Here is a 23,562-nt window from a genome sequence, read left to right on the forward strand (position 1 = left end):
TTTCTCCTTACTTGTTTTGGCCAATTTCCACCCACCAGCCAGCTCTTCCCTGTCATACGACACCTACCAACTGGTAGGGTGAAGGCTAACATGTGCTTCCTCTGAGCCACATGAAGCCAGTAAACTTTATCTTTTCGAACTGCTGCTCATGCTGCATCACGTGGAAGTGTAACACACTCGAGGAAAAGTACTATCCGCCCTCTTCTATATACAGGAACTCAAAGAGCCTACAGTGTCACTGTGATTGACAGGGGAGAGAGAGTTTACCATCCCTCTCACCCAGAGAGCACAGCAAAATTTTGCTCCCAGGTTTGACTTTCTTGGCTTTTTTGGGAGACATCTATGTTGTACTAATGTCTGTTCATTTATAATCATTTATATTACTCATTGTATAATCTCAACAATCCTCATTACCATTAGAGGCTTAATCAATTATGAGAAACAAGTGTTCAATGCTCTGAACGCTGCTTCTCAGCTACTATTTGCTAAAACTTCACTGTTGTGTAGGATGTTATCTGAAACCTAGGGCTGAACATAAATCCAGGATTAATTAGGAAGCAACAGCAGGTCAATTACTGCAACAAACTAGTAGATAAACAAAAGCATAGATCTCAACATGCCCACCAGAGACTCAATCTACCACTGGAGTGGAAAAAATGTTCAAATAGAAATGAGTTTTATTTGAATATGCTTTGACACTTTATCCCAGCTAAAGGATAGCAGTAATGACACAACAAGAACCTTCGTGACGTGAAATAAATGCTGGCGTTGACTTTTCTAATTGGTGAAAATCCCTTCAGTATGAAATGTGTGGTAACAGTAATTGGGCCCTAAAGACAAAATCTCCAGCCTTCTTTTTTACACAGTGGAGCAGAGGAGGAGAGCTGAAATGTAATTAGCTCCTTTCAGACATTACAGGGATAGTGGTAGCTGAAAGGTTAGGGTTCTGTATTAGTGACCAGAAAAAGTGCCACACTGTCACAGTTAGGTCCTTGAGAAAGCCATTAACTGTTAATTATTCAAGGGCAGTGGTAGCTCAGGGGTTAGGGATCCGTGCATGACAGCATCACTAGTGTTGGTTGCTGTTGGGGATTACTTAAGTACCTCAAAAATCAATAACGAAAAAGTTTTTTTAAGCAAAACTTAAAACACAGATCTGGATAATGGCTCTGTCCCGTACAGATGGCTGAGTGTAATTTTATCTTTTATCCATTCTAATATATCATTCAGGTATTAAAAGTTTCCTGTTGTGAACACATTTTGAGACACAGCTTGAGAAGTAAGATTCATATCCATAAACTCAGTTTATATTGTTTTTTTTCCCATATACCCCGAGGCCCTGCTTTATTTAGATCCCATATAAGACGGCTAATTTGCGTGTGTAATGGGATAAATTGTGCACGCAGTTAGAAGGCGTGCTGCAAGTGATTTACAAAGAAGAACAGTGAAGGAGAAGTTGAAAGAGAAAACAATATATGAATGAGGTGTCTGTGTATTATAATTGTTCATGATAGGCATGGCAAGTTTAGATCTCCTGACAAGAAATTCCTGACTGAAAATGAAACTTGTTACACGTACGGAAAATTATGCGCACTGTAAGACATTGGAAAACTGTTCGACAAATGAAAAATCTAAAAGAAAAATAAAAGAGTGTAGACATGAGTACTTTCTGTTTTCACAGTCTCTCTTTCAATTTTATTGACACGGAAGGTCCAAATGTGTAGTGAATATCTAATATGAGGCCAACTTTACTGTGATAAAGTAGTCATCATTTCAAGAGTCATTATTCTGGGAAACTGGGACATAATTTTGATAAACTGCAATAAAATAATGGTTTTATTGTATCTATGCCAATTTAATACTTGCCCTTTAGTTATATTAATATGCACACATAATTGTCGTTCCTAAAGTGACTTTTAGACTGCAGTAAATTACATTTGCATTGACCCACCCTGTTCATCCTGTTTTTTTCACTTTTAAGTAGAAATTGCATATTCATTAAGAAACGTAAACAAAACAGATGATTAATTCTGCTCATGTGAAAGATGCAATCCTCTGATGACCCTGTTAGTTAACCAATTTGTACATCTTTGTACATCATGTTTTCCCCCCATATAAACCTTTAGTACATCATGTCCTGAGTGCAGGTCCTCATCCCCAAAATACACAACATGCTATTTGTGTGTAAATTGATCTGTGACAAATGGTTAAGTCCTGAAGCAAGCTGTTTAGTCTATTAAATTCTCCCAAGGACATGATTCCCAACCTGATAACTGCTGCAGAGAGAGAGAGAGAGAGAGAGAGAGAGAGAGAGATTATATTCAGGTACATTTAGTTAATCCTGTAGAGATCAGTGAGTTGATTTACGGAGTCATCATGTGGTGAATCGTGAGAAATTGCCCAGTAGCTGGACAACAGGAAATACAAACATCCCTCTTGCATACACACTGATACAGTCTGATTATATATGTATGAAAAGACAGTGACAGCATTTAGTCAGCGCTCTTCATCATCTCACACCAGGCTGACATTCAATTTCGGTGGAACTTTGCAAACAAGCAGAAAGGTGATGACATAGGAAATCCTGCCACACGATTAAACACCTGTTATGTAAGGCAGGAGATTTTAAAGTGTGTAATAATCGTCTGGTGGGCGCCCGTGGCCCGGGTCAAAGCACAGCTCTATGCAGTTCAGAGGAAAAGCAATTTAAATGCATTGTGTTCATGTGAAAGTAACCTGAGGACATGCAGGTGCTGGAAATGTGGTAGTGATGAGGATCAGCACCCAGAACGCCAGAACGCAGAGCCTATTGAGCAGAGCCGAGAGACAGAATATGAACCTGTCCCAGCCTTGACAGAGCGCTAATGAAGCCAGCCTGTCTGCCCTGACTGAGGACGTTCCCTCTACACACCATACACACACACACTCACACTCACACACACACACACACACACAAAAACTCCCACACACAGTGTCAGAATAGAACACATTTTTAGACTTTCTTATATAAACTCATATGTACAGGCCACACACTTTTCTTATATAAACACACACACATATATGTATATATATATATATATATATATATATATATATATATATATATATATATATATGTGTGTGTGTGTATATCCTACGTATATATATATATATATTTATATAGGAAACACACTATATGTATATATGTAGGACACACACTTCTTTCTTTCTTTCGTTCTTTCTTTCTTTAAAACATTTTCCCCCAATTTTCTCCCTTATTTAGTCTTGGCCATTTCCCACCCATCAGGCAGCTCTCCCCTATCACATGACAGCTACCAACCAAGGAAGGCGAAGGCTATCATGTTCTTCCTTCAAGGCACGTGAAGCCAGCCGACAACATCTTTTCGATCTGCTGCTCATGCAACGTAACACACTCGGAGGAAAGTGCTATCTACCCCCTTCTGCATGCATGAGCTCACAGACGCCCGTGATTGGCTAGTGTCATGGTGATTGATAGGGGCGAGAGAATATGCCCCTCCCTGAGAGCAATTTTGCTCTCTTGGACTCCCGGCCACGGCTGTGACATCATTGGGATTTGAACTCACGACCTCCAGATGATTGAATAAATGCCAAAATTACTACCAAAATTATTGGCACCCTTTATAAAAATGACCAAAAATGAATATATAAAATAAATGAGTAATATTTTGAGTTTATATTTTTCTTCTTTTTGCAATAATAATTCAAATAAAAGTTTTTTTTTTTAAGCAGTGCCTTTAATTGCCAAAATGATCAGCACTTCCACAATTAATATTAGCTGCTTTGGATAATAACAGCACTGAGTTTCTTCTTGTAATGTCTAACAATGTTGTAGAGGATCTTGGACTCTCCTACATGCAGAATATTTCAGTCTCCTTTATATTCTTAGGTTCATGCATATGGATAATTTAGACTGCAGGTCTGGGTTCAGCAGGGTTCAAATCCGAGGCTGAGACAGTCATTGTAAAACATTGATTTTGTGTGTTGCAACCATTTTTGGGTTGAGTTAGGTTTGTAGTCATTACCTTATTAAAAGCTCAATCTAATGCCAATTTGTAACCTCCTGGTAGAAGCAATTTCTGGTACTTAGCAGAGTTCACGACGCCATCATTCTACGTGAGAGTCTCTGAACCACCAGCCACAAAACAGCCTCCAAGCATCACTGATCCAGTGGGTTTGGGTGCTTTTCCTTGTATTCACTCCCCCTTTTTTCCACCAAGCATGTTGATGCTGTTCTGACCACAAAACATGATTCCAAGTGTAATTCCAGTAGAGCTTGGTGAAATTCAAGAGCTGCATTTAGTTGGTTTTTCTCAGAATGGTCTTTCAAGCAGCATGTTATGGAGGTACTGTGTCTAACAGTTGATTCTGATGCTTGACAACCCTTTGATTTAAAAAAAAAATATACACTGCCAGTCAAAAATGTTTGAACACCCTGAATTAACATTTTTTGTCAAAAAATGGCTCAAGCTGAAGACTTTAGAATTAGAAATCTAATTAATATATAGGTATAAATGAAGTCTAACTGGACAAAAGTAGATCTGGATCACTCTAATTAGGTAATTAGCACACTGCACACATTATATTTGTCATACAACTGATCCTAACACTGTCTAATATCAACTGTACGATAACTTACAGTCTTACAGTAACTGCTTTCCAAAAAATGCACTTAAATGAACAACTAATTTCAAATCCCATTAGAATCTGACAGTAGATGATGAAAGATATAAGTAAAGTAAGGTAAGTAAGATGAGATTCACTTTTATTAATCCCTCATGGTGAAATTAAGTACACAGATTGAAAGGTTGCTGCATGATATGCACAGACATAACATGAATATAGAATACAAAATGAAATGTGGCAGCATGATCTGAGAATATGCAGAAAATACAAAGATTTAGGGATTGGATGTAACACTTTTTAATAATTTATTTTCCTTACTTATTTATTAATAACTCATAAACTGTAATAGAATGTTTACAAAAAACTCCATGTGACTGGTAGTGTATCTGTACCTATTCTTTCAGGGTATCAACAATTTAGTATTTGGGAAAATAACATTATTTGAAAATATATAGTATAGTCTTATGATAATGTGTTTTTGTTAAAGGAAACTAGTTAAGTAAGAAGTTTCTCCAACTGTTTGAGTAGAAATTTTGAACAATTGTGTCTAATGTTTACTTTTTGGAGTATTCTCTTGAAGGGTGCCAATAATTTGAATTGACTGTATTATAAACAAAGCAGAACAACTCCTGGATCTGGATTTTCCACTGAATAAGCAAATACACAGTGACATTGCTTCAATGTCCAATCCACCATGACGACCATTCTACTCATTTTATTTCATCCTCTTTCCCTCACTGAGGATTTTACAAAAGCTGCCATCTTAAATAAGCTGTTCTTCCAATCCTATTATCTCACCTTCCATTAGAGGAAATATTAAGAGCGTGTGTCATCACGTCACTTTTCACAAGTAGCAGATGACTTGTACTCAATCTTGTTACAGCCTTTGTGCCATTTTCATGAGTTATACTCTGAGAAGCCACCGAGCGTTGAGGAAATAACTCTAAACTGATGCAATCCACTGTGTTATTCCGACATCCGGTTCATAAGTGGCCTTCATGTGGCAGCTCTTCATACTAACAGCTGCCAAAGCCACATATGCTTATATTAGAGACGTCATATTACAGAGTTTAGAGGGTCTCCATAATGAGGAATGAACAGCTAGTAGGAAAAAAGAGGAAAAGAACAAGGTGGTGGTGGAGTTGGTGTCCTTTTTATTCCCATTAATGAAGAAACAGCAGCAGGGAACTGGGGAGAGTGGAGTAATGACATGGAAGAGATTCTTAATCAGTCTGGCAGTCCAGCTCTGCGTCTCTCTCCCACCGAGACACACGGCTACACTTCTCAATCCTCAAACTGGTCCTTGCCAAGACCATTAAACTTCACCTAAAGTTTAAAGAGCATTTATCATATTTGAACGCACTACAAATTGTTCACCTTTTCTGCCAGCTGAGGTAGAGCTCATATCAGAGAAAGCTAATTAAACAAGCTGGAGGAAACTTGGAAACATCAGCTGCAGGCTGTCTAAAACACCTGTCTCATAATCTGCGCTGGCGAAAAGCTTGATAAAAACACTCCGTTTAACTGATCGCATGGGAGTTTGGATGGCTGATAAAGCAGACGTTTTATATTAGAATTATTTTAAAATCAAATATATTCTAAAAAGTTATTTGTTTTAGGCTTTTCTTAGTCGTACCACTTGTAGTTCCCTCACCAGACACCCTCTCTCTCTCTCTCTCTCTCTCCCTCAAAGTTAATAGTCAGCACAATAGTCATCAGTCCTGAAGACTTTCCACTGGTGGAAAACCTACAGAAAAAAATTCACACCTACTGTAACTGTTACAAAGCGCTGATGTGGTGTCTCCTGTCATGTTACATCATAAGTAGACATCCCCTTACAAAAAGGTTTAGCACAAGAAATGATTAAATAACAGGATGTTTTTTAAATTCATTTTGTGGAGATGTTCCTGTGAATGAGTTGTTACTATAGAAACAATAATGTATTAGAAAGAGTGCATTAACTTAAACCTGTGATTTGAATTACACCTTGACTCATTACAATCGACTCTACACCTTCTGACCAGTCAGAATTCAGTCTATAATGCTGTGGTATAAATATAAATATGTCTGGGAAATATACTTTGGAAGAATCCAGTTGAAAAAAAAAAGGTGGTATAAACAGTGAGTCTGTCTATGCTTGTCTAAAATCTCACTAGCTATGTGTGATCTTCTCACACAGTGAATGTCACGATTTGATCAAGTTGCACTGCCGTAGCAAAACTGCCATAAGTCTCAATTCAGTTTATAATCTGATACTGGCTGTCAAAATATCCACGATGTTCCTGTGCTGCAGCTGGAATCTTTAAACGACATTTCCTCCCTTTTTTCACTTTCCTTCTGGCAATCAAGATGTTACCGAAGTGTAGACTTTCAGCTTTAATTCAAGGTGTTTAACAAAAATATTGCATTAACCGTATAGGAATTACAGCCATTTTTACAGAGTCCCTCCATTTTCACAGGCTCAAAAGTAATTGGACAAACTAACAATCATAAATATTACAATTATTTTTAATACTTGAATGCAACTTCTTTGTAGTCAATGCCTGCCTGAAGTCTGGAACCCATGAACATCACCAAATGCTGAGTTTCCTCCCTTGAGATACTTTGTGCCTTCAGTTGCTGCTTGTTTGAGGTTCTTTCTGCCTTCAGTCTTGTCTTCAGTAAATGGTATGTTGTATGTTATGGTATACATATTTTCACCAAAAGTCAAAATGAGTGGTGGGAGTACTTTAAAAGAGAATATAGCGAAAACCAATAAAAGTCCACACAGAGAGTAACCTGAGCTCAGGCTCCAACCTCAGACCCCAGAGCTGTGAGGCAGCAATGCTACTACTGCCCACACAGAAATAATTTTGTTTGTCATTACTCAGACTTGCATTTTTTTTCTACGCCCAGGAACGTTCGCCCCAAGAGTTTGTTACGTTTGGTGAATTGGGAAAGCTATTTTCAATCCTGGGACCGGTCTAAAAAAATCAGGCGCTGGTTCTCTTGAAAATAGTGGTCTGGCATTTGCTACCCGCCTAGTAACAAGATCAACTTTCTTCAACTTGTCATGTTACTTCCTGTTTCAATTTGGTGATAGCAGAGAAAGGATCGTTATGGTAACCTGAAGAGATGGATACTGATATATGAAACCAGAGTGGAGTGCTGGAATTATCTCACATTTTGGTGCGTGCACTTGCATTGGGAACATGACAAAAAAAATTCACATAACATGCCTGCCTCTTATACGAGAATGATTCCTCATTTGCAGGGGATCCTGCACGACTGCCAAAACGCGATATTCTTCTCCACTTGAGTGTCAGTACCAAAGGAAAATGATTTAAAAAACAGCAAATGGATGAACTCAGTGCCTGCCATTTTGCAAATCTGCACGCATTTGTGAAAGCAAACCTGTGATTATAAGCCACTTCCGCAAACAAGCCCTGACTCGATCCTTGGTGCGGACTCAAGCATTCGGACCAAGTTTGAAAACGCTGTTAATTCTGAAAGTGTATTGCAGCTGTAAGCAGTCAGAATGCCACTCTCGTCTACAACACATCTGTACATTCAGCAGTTTTTCAACAAGAACATTTCTATCGATTGACTAATTTCCACTGGTGTTTCATTTATACAGTATACAACACATCATTAACTGGCAGTGGGAGCTGGAGCGCTCATACGGAAAAGAAGAGAAGCGGTACTTATTATTTACTGGTGACAATGTGGGCAGCCATGTTTATATGATCATATGCTAAACTCAGGATTCAGGACCTCATGTAAATTCAGTAAAGGGTTGTATACAAACTAAATAATGAACCTTTATTTACCATAAGTATACTTTACCAGACTTTACAGGATGCTGGAAGGCATGGTGCATGACAAAACATGATGGATCGTCATACTCATTTCTCATTAGTCAAAACTGAACAAAAAGCCCTGCTACATTACCCGAGATGGCCTTGATCAAAATAAAGTGGCGACATTCAACAGATGCAGAAGCATAAGACACTCTGGATAAAAGCATCAGCTAGATTAATAAATAATAAAATTACCTTGGATGTATGAGAAATCTTTTTGCGGCAATTAAAGCGAGGATGTGCAGGGACAACAGAGAGACTAAAAGGGATCGTTCACAAAAGATTCTTTTCTTTAAAGTGCATACAGCCTTATTTTATAGTGCACTACATCATAATAAAGTCGTACAGGGCCATTAGTTATGTGCACAAGGATGGGATGAGCACTAACATTTTGGATGTTTTCTGTGCTAAAATAAAAATTGGCAGCTTTACAAGTTTGATATAATTAACACTCGAGTGAGCGGCCTTTAATGGGCTCTTTTCACATAAAATAGAAGTACAGAGATGCAGGCTAAAAGAATTTCCAGTAAGTCTTAGAACTGATATTTCGCACAGAAACGCCAGCGTTATTATCACCTTTGACCGCAATTGAAAGATTTTTCACCTCATTTTTGTTAAAGACTAAACTTCGTGGAAGAATTTATTCACTGCTATTAGAGTAAGGTAATGCTTCCTGACATTAGCATTGATGATGACTAGCTAGATAAATAGTTAATGTACATTGTGTAAGTATTATTTCATATTTACTACATTTCAGTTAACCGCTTTTCAACTTTTAGCACTGATAACTGATAAACCTTTGCTAACACTAGCTCGCTGTATTCCTCATGTGAGCTAGCTTTATTTCTAGTTAATTGAGAGCCCATTTAGCACTTGTAGTGAGAATGATGAGCGTTTTTGTTTGCTCAGTGCCATTCAGCAGTAAGATAGTAGTCAAAGTTGGATGCTAGTGGTTGATGAGGAGGAACAAAGCCACATATACTCAAGGTTAAATTCTAAGAGACTGTCACATTAGCCTTGATCAGAGAGTGAACCATTTGCCCCCTGCTGATATTTCAAGCTGTTTCTTTGATTCCACTGCAGTTTGGAGTATTTCTTTAACACTTCTCATAAACGGTGGTTGATTCCATTTGGCTTTTAATTATTACTGGTGTATCTCTGGGATTTTAGTCCTATCTGAATCCATCATGTAGTAATTTTTCATAGACTGTGAACCAGTAGAACTAATCCCAGGTAATATATATCCTGTCTGAACTGACATGGTAAAAATTTCAGTATTTTTCTTCAGTATTAAGACACTCCAGGAAGTGGTTACTCGTTTTAATTAAAAAAAAAACAACAAAAAGCTCGGCCACAAACAAAACAAAACAAAAAACGCTGGTTGAGTTCAAAACAATGTAAATATACATGATGTATAAAATGATTTGCCAGAGAATCGATGTTTCATTTAGAAGATCGTACTGCATTTAAAGAAGAAAAGAAAAAACACCTGAATTGGCATGTCCATGCTGGGGATTAAAGGAGACAAGGATATAAAGACTCTTGGTCAATCATAGCAGTTAGTTGGTGAAGGTTATTGATTATCTGTCAGCATGGGAACAGGATGCAGTGTAACAGCTGGAGTCGTACTACACCTCAGCACCTCAGCATCTTTCTCACACTCTGATGCTATTTTTCTCTGATGCTATCTGTCACACACATTTGAAGAAAAAAAAAAAAAAAACTTTCACACTATTTTTTTCACAAATTGGATTCAAGTCAGCAGAAGGAAGGTGACTTACTGCCACAATCCTGATTGAATCAGTCCCGAGGAAGATGACGCTTGCTTTTGGAGCTAGGCTTTACTTTAGTGCAAGTCAGGACTTGATTGTCAACTGAACTGTACAGAGTTGAAAATATGATACAATAATGCCACTCTAGTGTGTTAATGGAGCACTATGTAATCTTTACAGCACTTTGCTGCCTCCAATATGCATCAGTCTATTTGAATTTTAAATGAACTCTGAAATGTGTTGGTAACCTCCATTTACATAAACATCACATCTAATCTAAACTGAATTCAAGCTCATAGAGGGCTGTATTTAGATTTAACAAATTATATTCAAAGCCTACAACAATATTTATAAGGGAAAAGTTCTTTGTATTCAGAGCCAAGTTACGTAGGTGTTTAAAATGCTAATTAACAAAATCAACAAAATCAGTTCAATTAAAAATAGTTGGTAACAAATATCATTATGAATTAGTTGGACTGTATTATGAATCATACTACGGCATGCTGCATCACCTAGACTAAAATGCATTTGATGGAAAAGGCACAGAATATTATAACAGAATGTATGGGAACTCTACATTACACTATGCTGTTAGCCTCATGATTTAACTTGTGTTTTCATGTAAGTAATATTTTGATTTGTAATGATTAATTTGTAGTCGTTGTGAGAAAACAGTGGAAGTGTGATATCCCTGGTTGAATAGGCAGTTAATAAGCATGATTCAACCACGGATATCACACTTCCACTGTAGGCCTTTCCTGTCCTAACAGAAAACATGATCTCCTGCAACTTTGGCCAAAAAAAGCTGTAGTTTTTATGACAAATTTTTGGATTGAAAATGTGCATTATGCAGTGTTTGGCAGTAATGCAGCGTTTCTTAGTGTGCACAATATATATTTTTAATAAATACTGTGTGTCAAGTCATCAAGTCTCTATTTTGCTTTCAGTTCACGTCGATTCACTGATTCCAGGCATTGGACTAACTAAAATTCAACCCCAAAGCTTTGGAGTCGATTCCACACACATTGGCGAGCAAAATGCATTTAGCATTGGAGTGTTTCCATTAACGAGACAAGATATTTATTTTGCCTCTTTTTTAACTTAGTTGCTAAAAAAGTAAGTGAAACCAGTAAAAATGTACAGAAAACCATCACTCTACATTAGTTTGGGTGTCTCGTCTGGGTGAGTAAGTATATAAGAATAAGTACTTCATAACAGTCTCATACTGTGACTGATTATCTGATGACAGTAATGTCAGCTGTTACTTAAGCCTAGTTAGGAGTTCTCCAGTAGTGTTAGTTGCAAAGAACAGATATGCAAAGAAAAGAATTTTAAATAAATATTTTTTGGTATTTAATATATTTTAAAATAACCCAACTAATCAATTAGCTTTAAAAAAAACATATATTAATTGATTATCAAAATAATAATAATAGTTACTCATGTATATTTCACACCTCCAAGGCTGTCTGAATTTTTTCTTGGGATTTTTCTTGAATTTTTTTAGTTGTATCTAGATAAACATTTTCCCTTAAGCCAGAAAAAACTGGAGATTGTAATGCATCTCTTATTGGCCAATAGAGACTGTTTTTGTAAAATGAAACTGCTCCCACTGTATACATTGAGGTTAAACCCCCCATTTAATATACATGCTCTGCCGCTAACAGATCGATCCGCTTACCTCTTTTTGACAAGAGGAGGCGATTAGAAAACCACCAACTGCCTCTCCAGAAAACCCACTCTATTTTTCCACACATTTTCTCGCAGCAACTGTTGTCAGCTTTTCTGTGATTTTAGCAGTCACAGCCACACGCTCTTTGCTGTTGGATGAGTTCCACCTGGCAGTCCACGGCTCAGCGCTGACAGATTGGTAAGGCGAGAGCTGGCACCAGAAAACCACATTTATTTTTGATTCCTCGAACAATAGGGGAGAGAACCATATGCTAGTCAGCCATTGTCCTGTTGGAAAGAGGCAAATTTGGCTCCGTTTGCTTTCTCTCACATGGCTCAGGGGCAGATGGGAACAGGACACACCACCCTATGTCTGTCATGTCACATTGTAGATCTATAACACGCTTTTATTTCTTTGCCAGGAAAGTTTATGATGCGTTGTGTTAAAACCCCAAAAGCAAGATAGGCTTTAAAAGCCTTTAATGAGTAAAAGAAGCACACTGATAATATTACATATTATATGATAATATTACAATTTTAATTATTACAGACCAGTTTATAAATTTTACCAGTTTATTAGATGCATCTAGATAGTACATAATAAACTGGCAATTCAGGCCCTAATTTAATAAGTTGCCAAATAATGAATGCTACTAATCTGTATGTGCAGTTAGTGGATGTGTTTAGCATTTACAAGAATTGCATGAATGACATCATGTGCAAAATAGGGGTAGTCAACATGACAAGGTTATTGCATGTGCTGTTTGGGTACAATACCCAGGTGAGGACACCCCTAAAGGAGTAAATCTGAAACCAAAACTCAAGTATAAATGTAACAATGACACAACGAGAGGTCCAAGATCTGAGTTTGGAGAACAAGCCAGGTCAAAACACCTAAGTGCAAACAAACTGTAAAAAAAATCCAAAGGGAAGAACATGATAAACAGTTCAAGATTCATCAAAACACAATATCCAACATGAGTAACAAATGGCTCAGAACTGCAAATCGGGAAAGAAGGCAAGACTTCGCAAAGACTAACTGGAAAGTTTTTTTTTATAGCATATCTGAATGAGAGAATGATGGGAATCAGGTTTGCTCGGTAATCCAAAAGTGGGTTGGTATTCTGGTGATGGAGACATCTAGTGGTGTGGAGTGGGATTGTCAGATGAACCTGTGACAATAACTGCTACTAGACATCTAAAATACTGTTCAAATACAATATGTACATGATATAAGTGTAGACATGAGTGTGCATTATGTTCATAATAAAGTAATCATGACTGTAAACTCATTTAAAGGCTGTGTAAACTTTATCAAGCATAATTTTGAGAAACATTCTCATTATTAAGAATAATGCTGTGTTCAACATAACTAGGAAGTGGAACGTCGGAACTTCATGCTTTCCAGCTACAAAAAACAAACAATAAAAAAACTATGGACACCATGTTTGTCTTTTGTTAGCAGCAATCTAGCCAGCTAACTGTGATGAGTGATGTATATTTACCTCATCAAAACAGCAAAATGTATAATCAGTGTTATAGATTTAACTCATTTAAAGACAAAGGCGTGCTACTTTGTTTACTGTTGCTGTGAGCAGCCATGTTGATTTGATGTCATGGTTTGAACTCGAGGTTGAAGAGACTGTACCAAGTTTCTAAGTAGGAATTCTGAGCTGAGGGTGTTTTCTTTTTTTTTTTTTTCTAGCCTGAGAAATAAATACAACTGAAGGGCACGTATTACATTTGCAGAAGCCTTTAAGGCTTAGTAATTTGTATTGCAGGCGCAAAATTAATCTTATTTGCATTTACAACCATCTTGCATTTTCCACATTAAAAAAGAAGCATCTCAAATTGCAAATTCTTCAGACAACATGTGCTATTTTGTTCATAAGAAAGATCCAGTGCTCCACAGATCCTGTTTGTAATATTTACACAAGTACACCATTAGTAAATCCAGGCTTGGTTTTTAGCGTACGAATGGTTACAAAGCAGTTGCTCAATATCACATCACAGTCACATGAAATGATACATTATGAGCCCTGTGAAAAATTTGGCAAAAATACGTCAAGAGATAGGAGACAGGATTGATCTTCAGGGTTTCGCATTTTTATTTGCATGCTTGGAGCATCTTCAAGTCAGCTTTTTCACCAACATAAGTCTACACCAGCTCTATCTCAATATTGGAGCAGTAAAGAGAGAGTCAAACAAAGAAAGGGGAGATAAGAGAGAAGCAACCAAACCAGACAGTGTTATCACCTCTGACCTTGGTATGTTCTGAGACCCACCATACCGAGACACGAGGAATGAGAAATGCGACATATTCAGCATATTCAACATCTTCAGCATAGTCAGGCAATAGTGCAAAACAAGGTTGAAAATTGCAGCTCTATACTGTATATTCTTGGTATTTCTACAAGCCTAGGTGGTAACCTGCTGATGAACAGTGCAACTGTATAAAGGGGCGAAGTCAGAATAAAAATATTATCAAGAGGCTACTCACTTCAGCTCCTCAGGTCTCTCCTCATACAATTTTAACAATGATGTATGACAAAATTTTCAATATTTTAGTAACAGAAATATCCATGTGGCTGACAAAAACAGGTAGTGAATGTCCGAAATAGTAGGTTGCAAGTAATTAGGCAGGACTTGCAGGGCTGTCTACTGTTTACTGTACTTTAAGTACAGTTTTGCTATTGTACTTTTTTAACCAAAGCATTGTGCTGCCCACGAGTCAGAAATGGCGCCTTTATTTCTGGCTTACAGGCATCCAAACTGGCAATTTGTCTGCATTATAGCAGAGTCCAGTGTCAGGAACATTAAAATGACAGATATTATGATAGCTATTATTTTTGTTTTGCCAGCCTCCCTTCACTTATGAATTGCATACGAACTACCAATTAACTACTGGTTATTGCAAAATCCACATTTGAATGTCTAGTGATATGTCACATGGCACATGACACAACATGATGTGAAACGATAAGACATGAAATGATATGGTATATGATATGATCTGATCTTATCTTATCATATACCATATCATTTCATGTCGTATGATTTCACATCATGAAATGATATGGTATATGATAAGATATAACATGATATGATATATGATATGATATGACACAATATATACAAAGACCTGACATGATATGATATATGATATGATATGTTATGACATATGACATGACACAGTATGATGAGATATGCTATGATATGTAATTACATGGCATGATATATGATGTGATGTATGACATGACATAACATATGATATACAGTATATGACATGACATGATATATGATCCAAGCCTATTTTATTTAGTGTAGTGTTTTATCTGTCCCATGCATAAACGGACACTGAGTGCAGCCATAAGCTAAAGAAAAGCTGTCATGTTGACATGCATTACCTCAGAGATTTCCCTGTCAACTCAATAAAAGTTTTTGGATCTTTAATTAAAAGCAGCAACATCCCTTCTGATCAGCCAAGCACAGTACTTCTTAATTGGCATAATATAAGTCAGACTTAATAACGCCAGGCAGACACGAATGCCTTCATCTGAAACATTCCTATCTGCATTAGCCCAGTGTAATTAATAACGGACCGGCTGCATTAATATGAGGAGCCACGTCTCATCTCTTCCGCCGATAAGCGTCACCGCTCTGAAGGAAGGAAAGAGAGAGAGAGAGAGAGAGAGAGAGATGGAGGGCAGCCAGTTTTCCCTTCCACAATTCCTCCTCTATCTACTGACCCCAATTCAGCGGCGCCACAGTTTAAGTTTAAATCGAATTTGAGCAGGGCGCCAAGGGTCATGCGAGTTCGTGAGGCGTGAAGTGAGGAATGGAGGAGAGGAAAGAGGAACGTCCACTCACTACTGGAGCTGAAGCAAAGGTGCTGTGCGTATTGACTACACACACACACACACACATACACACACACGCACACAGAGTGTCCAGTTTTGGGTGGTGTGCCGCCATGTTTACTGGAGCACCAAATAACATTCCACAATCACCAGAGAAAATAGAGAGAGCAAAGCAATTTGGCAGCGTCCACTCAGACACGCGGGTTTGAAATAATGAATGCGTTCTGCTCGCTCACACAGAAAGTGCACAGGCCACAAAATCAAAGTAAAGCCTAACAAAGCAACGGATACCAAGCAAAAACATATTTTATTTTTCGAAACAATAAATGAAATAAAAATGGTTTTGTGATGAAACCGTCATTACATGTAAACTGGAAGCAAACCTGCTACATTGGAACTTTTGCTTATTGCTTGAGAAGGAACAGGATGTCCTTGGAAAAAAATCTGTTCATAAAACATACAGTGCATTCATGTCATGTCAGAATTATGATAATTATAAAAATCATTCACGTATGTGTTCTTAGGAAAAAAAAAAAAGGTTAAACCCAGGTAGAAGCAGGACAACATTAATAGTATCACCTCAGACAAAACTGACTTATGCTATAGGCTACTATCTAGTGAATTTTTAGACTAACCCTGTAAAAAAGGCAGTTGAGAATTGACAACATAGACAGACAGTGTACAGTCTAGCAGCTTGTTTTGACTGGTTTTAAATTTCACTTTGTTCAGCTGTGTTCAAGGTAATACAATTATCCAGGGTTGACAGGTTTCAAAAAAATTTCCAGCCCAACTACATCTCAAAAAAAAAACAAAAAAAACATACAAAAGACCTGAAACTAGCCCTAAAAATTGGCCAACGGAAACGGGAGACATTTTTTTCTTTTTTTCTCAGCCACTCCATAATCCTCTCCATAATCCCCTTTTCTCTCTGCCAATCTTTGCAAAACACAGTATCTTAGAATAGAAACGGTTCTATGCATCACAGACACTTTCTACACTTACGCTTCATCTTTTTGGTGAAAATTGATTCGATTTATTCCCAATTATTTGCTATAAAACAAGATCTTGGAGGCCACAGAGTGCCTTGGATTTAGCACAATCTGGCAACCCTGTCATTAAGTGTTTTGTCTGCTCCTCCTCCTCCTCCAAAGTGAGCACGAAGCAGAGAGAATTCCCGCACCAGTGGACCTCTATGCTACTTGTGCTACTTCTAGTGCTGATTTTTTGACCACTAGGTACAATAATAAGTCTATATAATCTCAACAGGGGCAGTAAGTATATCTGTCAAACAATGACACTTATTAAAGGTCATATACAGTTTAAACACTATAAAACAGTTTAAGATGTATGGAGTTGTGAAGGAGGACTTTATGAAGATTAATATTTGTTACATGGCTGATATAAATGGTGGGGCTCTGACTCACCTGCCCCTATGGACGAGCCACCACTGGTTAAACCTAGCACAATAAAGAGTTTATTAGTTTGGCCCTTTAAATGTTCTGTGCAGAACCTTAAAACACTGGGCTTGCTTTTTTAAAAAAAGATGTTCTGAGTAGAAATCTTAATAATTCAAAGAATCCTTAAAGTCTCTTGACTTAAAAATCACTGACTCTACCTTTAATGACAATTAAGCCTGTACTGGATATCAAGCAGTCCCTAAATTCAGTCATTTTCCATTCCTAAATTTGGTAACGGTAATGATCTTATAGAAAATATCTTATTTTGTATATTAGCTTTTAGGCTTGTATACATCGACTTCCTGTCTGAAAATAAACCTGTGCAGCAATAAAATATGGTTTCATCATTACATCAATTTTGCTGTTGCTATGGAAACAATTCATTTCCTAGTTTTAAGGAGATGAACAGCTCTAAGAAGAATCTTGGAGTCTGTCTTTTGTAATTATTGTAATTCTGACGTGACAGGCACACTCCCCAGTCTGGCACCTCTACATCTGCTAACTTCAGTGAATATATCAAATGCATTGCACTGAAAGATGCACTGAACATATCAAAGAATCTCCAGAACTCTCGCTACATAACGCTCACCGTGCGGCTACACAAGCTCAAAAACAGTAAGTTATCCTCAAAACCATCATCTTCCCAAGGCATTTCAGGCACATCAATACCAGAACAGAAGCTGTCTGAATTTCTTTTAATGCTCAAAACAAGCACAAGAGGTTTTACAGACATTGCATCAGAAATACGTGCTTTATTTAACAATGTCAGGTCTTTGAAACACAGTCTTGACTTTTTCATTTCTGAGAGGATATTTGATTTTCTCAGATCAATTATTGAAAGGATGACAGAGACAGGCTGCTTTTTTCCACAGCAGCACTCAACACAGGTATAGTAGAGAAATGAATAAGCCAACAAGCAATCATTCATTTTCATACATCATTTTCTCCACATATGTGTGCGAACTGGAGCCATGATTTCAGCAACAGCAACACAAAGTGATATTTGAAGTCAGATTTTCTCAATTCTATTCTTATTAGATATGATGCAGTAATGTGACAAATCCAAACGAGTGACTGGAATGATTCCTCAGACCAATCCTATGGCAAGCGTGGTCCGAAGTTTCTTCAGTTCCCCTCTCACAACTTTAGTTCCTACCAGCAATTAGTTCCAATTTTACTCTATGATGCACAAAAATGGAAGAAAAAACCTATAACTGTGGTTTTCTCTTATACTGTCATATACGACCTCTCATTAAATACGTACAGACATTATGAAGAAAAATAAAGCTTGGAAGGAAGTAGCAGAGATCACTGGTGCATCTGGTGAGTGCACATAGCTAGTACAGTTAGTTTGCTTTGCTAATGTGCCAACAAAGCTAGTATGTAACTAGTACATAAGCTATGTACACTCACTGTCCACTTTATTAGGAACACTTGTACACGTGTTCATTTACGCAACTCACCAATACTGGACAGTTGAAAACTGGAAAAAGACTAGGTGATTTTTTTTTCTAATCTTCATCTGTCCAGTTTTGGTGAGTCTGTCCCCATGACAGCCTCAGATTCCTGTCCTTGGATGACAGGAGTGAAACCTGATGTTGTCTTTTGCTGTTGTAGCTCATCCACCTCAATTTTCAATGTTTTGTGCATGCTGAAATGCTTTTCTACTCTCTACAGTTGTAAAGAGTGATTATTTGAGTTACTGTATTCTTCCTGGCAGCTTGAACCAGTCTGGCCGTTTTCCTCTGACCTCTCTTATCAACAAGGCGTTTCCACCCACAGACCCTCTGCTCACAGGATGCTTTTTGCTGTTTTTTTTGCACTATTTTGTGTAAACTCTTGAGCCTGTTGAGTGTGAAAATCCCAGGAGATCAGCAGTTTCTAAAATACTCAAACCAGCCCATCTGGCACCAACAACAATCCCACGGTTAAAGTCACAGAGATCATACTTTTTCTTCATTCTGATGTTTGATGTGAACACTAACTGAAGCTCTTGACTTGTTCCTGCATGATTTTTTGCATTGTGCTGCTGCCACATGATTGGCGGATTAGATATCTGCATGAATGTGCAGGTGTACAGGTGTTCCTAATAAAGTGGCTGGTGAGTGTATGTTTTCACACTAATTAGTGCATTATTTAATATTGAGGATTTTACAACCCCTTTGAATGCAGACTATGTTTTATAATTTGTGTTTAACTAGGTTGCTTCAGAAGCTCTTTTATTTCTCATCTGGAAAAAAAAAATACTGAACAGCATTAGGCAAACTATTCAAGAAACTAATTAAGGGCCAGACACAGATCAGGTGCACACATCTGGAGTAAAAAAAAACAATGACAGAGACAGGACTAGAACCAAAACATGGGTGACAAGTAACATGCACAAACTTGGACATGTGCTACATGCTGAAAGGGGGAATTCATGACAATAGTCAGTGTGTATTGTGAAACGACCTGTCTAGTGTATCTATTACGTATTGTTATGATTCACAGGTCCTGGAGAAACAACAGATCCTTCTACTGTATACATAGTGTATGGATGGATTAAAAATAAAGACTAAAATAGCAACGGATATTTACATTCTAATTACGTCGTGTACCATACGGTCTCATTAGATACACCATCTTCTCACAAATTTGTAGGGACTATTTCCTAGAAATGTCAGACTTCTGGATAAAATGATTACCCACTCCCTCTTCAGTAAGTATGCTCTTCACAATGGCCTGCCCTTGATTCTTTCCCTGCTTGGTGCTTACTGTTTATGAGCACTGAGGGAGCCATCAGAAAAACACTGGAGAGGATTGGAGGAACGGCCACATGAAACAGTAATGAGGATAAAAGCCACTCATTTCTGAGCGAGGAATCGCTCCCCTACCACAACCCACTTCAATCAGACATCCTCCATTTTACTGTATTTACTACACCAATTTCATGTTTTCCTCACAGAGTCAGCGAGCACTACTGTTGAACTGGAGATAAACATTCACTACCACAGGTCTCGAAAAAGAAATCCAGAATTAAACATGATCCACTGGACTACAGGCTTTCTTTCTGAAGATTAGTGGAAGATTAGTGGATGGAAACTCACTGCCTTTTTGTTAAAAGTTCTCTGAGAATTCAACGCAACTCAGACGTCAACCTTTTAAAAATCTTTTCTTCTAGACAGCCTTTAATCAATCAATCAATAAGTTTAGCCTCATTTCCAGTCCCTGCCAATTATAACTCCTCTTGTACAGTTGGTTTACACCTTGTTGCTAAGTAGCATGTTACATTATAGCTGAAGCTATGTTTGAATTTATGAATTACAAAATGAATGAATGAATTTAGAAATTTTAATTGTTGCTGTTTAAGTTATAGCTTGCAACTTATACCTGCACACTAACAGATGCGTTAACATTTTATTAGCCACTGTTAGAATTTCTTAAATGGCTTTTCATGAAAAAAAAATAAATTGAGGTTATAGAACAAGCACATATTAAGTACAGTTACAGAACATGAATACAGTCATGGAAAAACAAAGTACACCCACCTTCAATTCTATATTTTTATTTATCAGGGACTAAATAACAATTTTGTGGTCCTCACCAACTTCTATAAAGAAACAAATAACCTCAAGTGTAAATGTAGTCATTTTTTCCAAAAAGTAAACCAACATTCAGAAACCAGGTGGAAAAAAATAAGTACAACCTATAATTCAGGAACATGTAGAACCACCTTTAGTAACAATAACTTGAAGTAAATGTTTTCTGTAGTAGTTTATCAATCTCTCACATTGTTGTGGAGAAATTCTGGCCCACTCTTCTTTACAACATTGCTCCAGTTCATTGATGTTTGAGGGCATTAATTTATGCACAGCACTCTTAAGATCCTGCCACAGCATCTAAATGGGGTTGAGGTCTGGACTTTGTCTTGGCCAATACAGCACCTTGATTTTTTTTCTTCTTTAGCCATTCAGGCCTGTAGGTCACATGATGTAGCTCTTAGGTTTTTCTTTATATCTCTGAGCATTAAATGGTCTGTCCTTGGACTGAATTTACTTGGATGCTGGGAAGATTGGCAACTGTCTGAAGGCTCTCCATTTGTAAACAATCCTTTTCACTGTAGAATGGTGAATTTCATATTTTTTGGAGATAGCCTTATAACCCTTCCCAGATTGATGAGCAGCAACAATTGCTTCTCTGAGGTCATGGCTGAAGTCATTTTTTCTTGGCATGATGTAAACACACAACTGAGTGCTCCAGAACACCAAACTGCCAAAAGTTCTGCTTTCCTAGAGGTAGTCATACTTCTTGATGATGAGCTAATCTTGTGCATTTCATGACTAATAAATGACTACATGTTGAAATGTGTTGTTTTTTTTTTTTTTGTCAAGTTATTTGTTTGTTTATAGAAATTATTGAAGACCACACAATTGTTATTTAGGTCCTGATAAATAAAAACATAGAATTGAAGGAGGGTGTAATTTCTTTTTCTCATGACAGTATTTGTATCATGGATGTGGCTTAGCAGAAATTTTGGTCCCAAAATGTCAGAGAGTTTCTGAAAGGTAATGTTTTTCATGTAACATTTAGGAACGTTAGCACAAATTTTAGCTTTTATCTAACTTGGGACATGTGTAAGGTTCTACGAATATAATAAGAATAATCACACATTTTCAGAAGATTGCATGAACATTATTTTTTTATAATGATGCTTTACAAACTGGCTGAAGATGTTTTGATTATGTGATCCTTTTGTATATTGCTTGTTATGATACACTTTAAATGTTTGTGAATTTTTTTTCCTATGTTTACACGCCAAAATTTACATTACCCTATATGTGTGTGTCAAACAGAAATTTTGTACATACAAGGAGAAAAATATACGGTTTATGCACCATAACAATGAGAGATGTGTGCGAGTTCTGTCAAAGTGTCACAAATAGCTAACAAGAATACGCTAGCTGTTGAAAATAACAGAAAATGTCCATCAGTAAAGCAGATATATTACCTTTACTCACTGTTTAACGTTATCACCATTAAACACTATTTCCTGTGAATACCTGCAAAACAATTTACTAATAGGTTTACTATTTTTTTTTATGTTTTCATTTTTTTTCAGATGCTGAGCAAACTTTAATGTGAAAAATTTGTGCCTGACATCTTTCTTGAAATGTGAGTTTGCAGCTCATTCAACTTCTTATCCAACCTCAAAATGTTTTTATTTAAATCTATAACATGAAATGTGTTTCCTCACAGCACAACTGTTTCTCCAGCCATGTAAATGATGGACTACTAACAGAATATTAAGTTGCATGTAATCATGGCTACTACTAAAAAGACCCAGACTTATGATTGAACTGGAATTTTTTTCTAACCAGTGTAATAATATCACATATGGAGAATTCATTCTTACCCTGCCTGACTGCGAGTGTGGTGGTGTAGACCAGGAACAGCAGGATGTAGTTGAGAAAGCACTGGAACACGGGTGTGTTGGCGTGGTAATCAGTGGCCAGGTACTTGCTGGTCAGTCCGATCCCGCAGATGAGCAGAGACAGGACCTGACCGAGCGCTAGTGTGAGGAGGAGCTCCCTGTGGGTAAGAACAAACACACAACACAGTCATTACTGCACAAACTCACAGTACAGGACCACGCTTACAGCGAAACCCCCAGCATTCATGCACATTAAAATACTTCGGTCATGGAAGAGAGACAAAAGGCTGCAAAAGCCTGAGAACAAAACCAATAAATAAGGCAAGCTTCATCAGTTAGCAATTCTAAAAAGTAGATTAAAACACATTTCTTCAGTTTAACTATACATTTTCTGTAGTTTTATATTTGTTATATAGTTATATCTATCTATCTATCTATCTATCTATCTAATTTTCAACATTTTTTTCTCAGCTACAATTCTTTGTTTCCCCTATTGGTTATTACTTATTTTCTTAGTCATTTATGGTTACTTTTTAATAATTTTTAGGAATGTTTATGTAAATTATATAATAATGAATTAAACATAGAAAGGAAGAAAGAAAATTATTATTATTATTATTATTATTATTATTTGTTTTCATTTCCATACACTCATACTGTACCTGTATTCATATTTAAAATACATCATACTCATTTTTATTAATATTACTTAAAACTGTAATCACTTTATCTGTTTGAGAAATCCTTGTATGAAAATCAAATCAATTTACTTTAAATTGTTGTGATGTCACATAATTTATTATGTATAATTTATTATGAATAATATATAATTTACAATGATAACACATTTTGGTTAAAAATACATTTAGAAGTATAATTATTATAAGCAGTAGTGCTTGGCCCCCTAAA

The 23,562-nt window shown here is 37.0% G+C and overlaps 1 protein-coding gene across 1 annotated transcript in view; it reads right to left on the reverse strand.

Annotated features, from left to right (window-relative positions):
• The window catches only part of slc35f1 (solute carrier family 35 member F1), a 116,401-nt gene that overhangs the window by 40,189 nt on the left and 52,650 nt on the right, over positions 1–23,562 (reverse strand). The window contains exon 2 of the mRNA XM_026922908.3: positions 22,636–22,811. Coding sequence (XP_026778709.1) covers positions 22,636–22,811 — 176 coding nt within the window. The remainder of the gene's footprint in view (positions 1–22,635; positions 22,812–23,562) is intronic.

This window comes from Pangasianodon hypophthalmus, chromosome 19, assembly GCF_027358585.1.
Source record: "Pangasianodon hypophthalmus isolate fPanHyp1 chromosome 19, fPanHyp1.pri, whole genome shotgun sequence".
Classification (NCBI taxonomy): Eukaryota; Metazoa; Chordata; class Actinopteri; order Siluriformes; family Pangasiidae; genus Pangasianodon; species Pangasianodon hypophthalmus.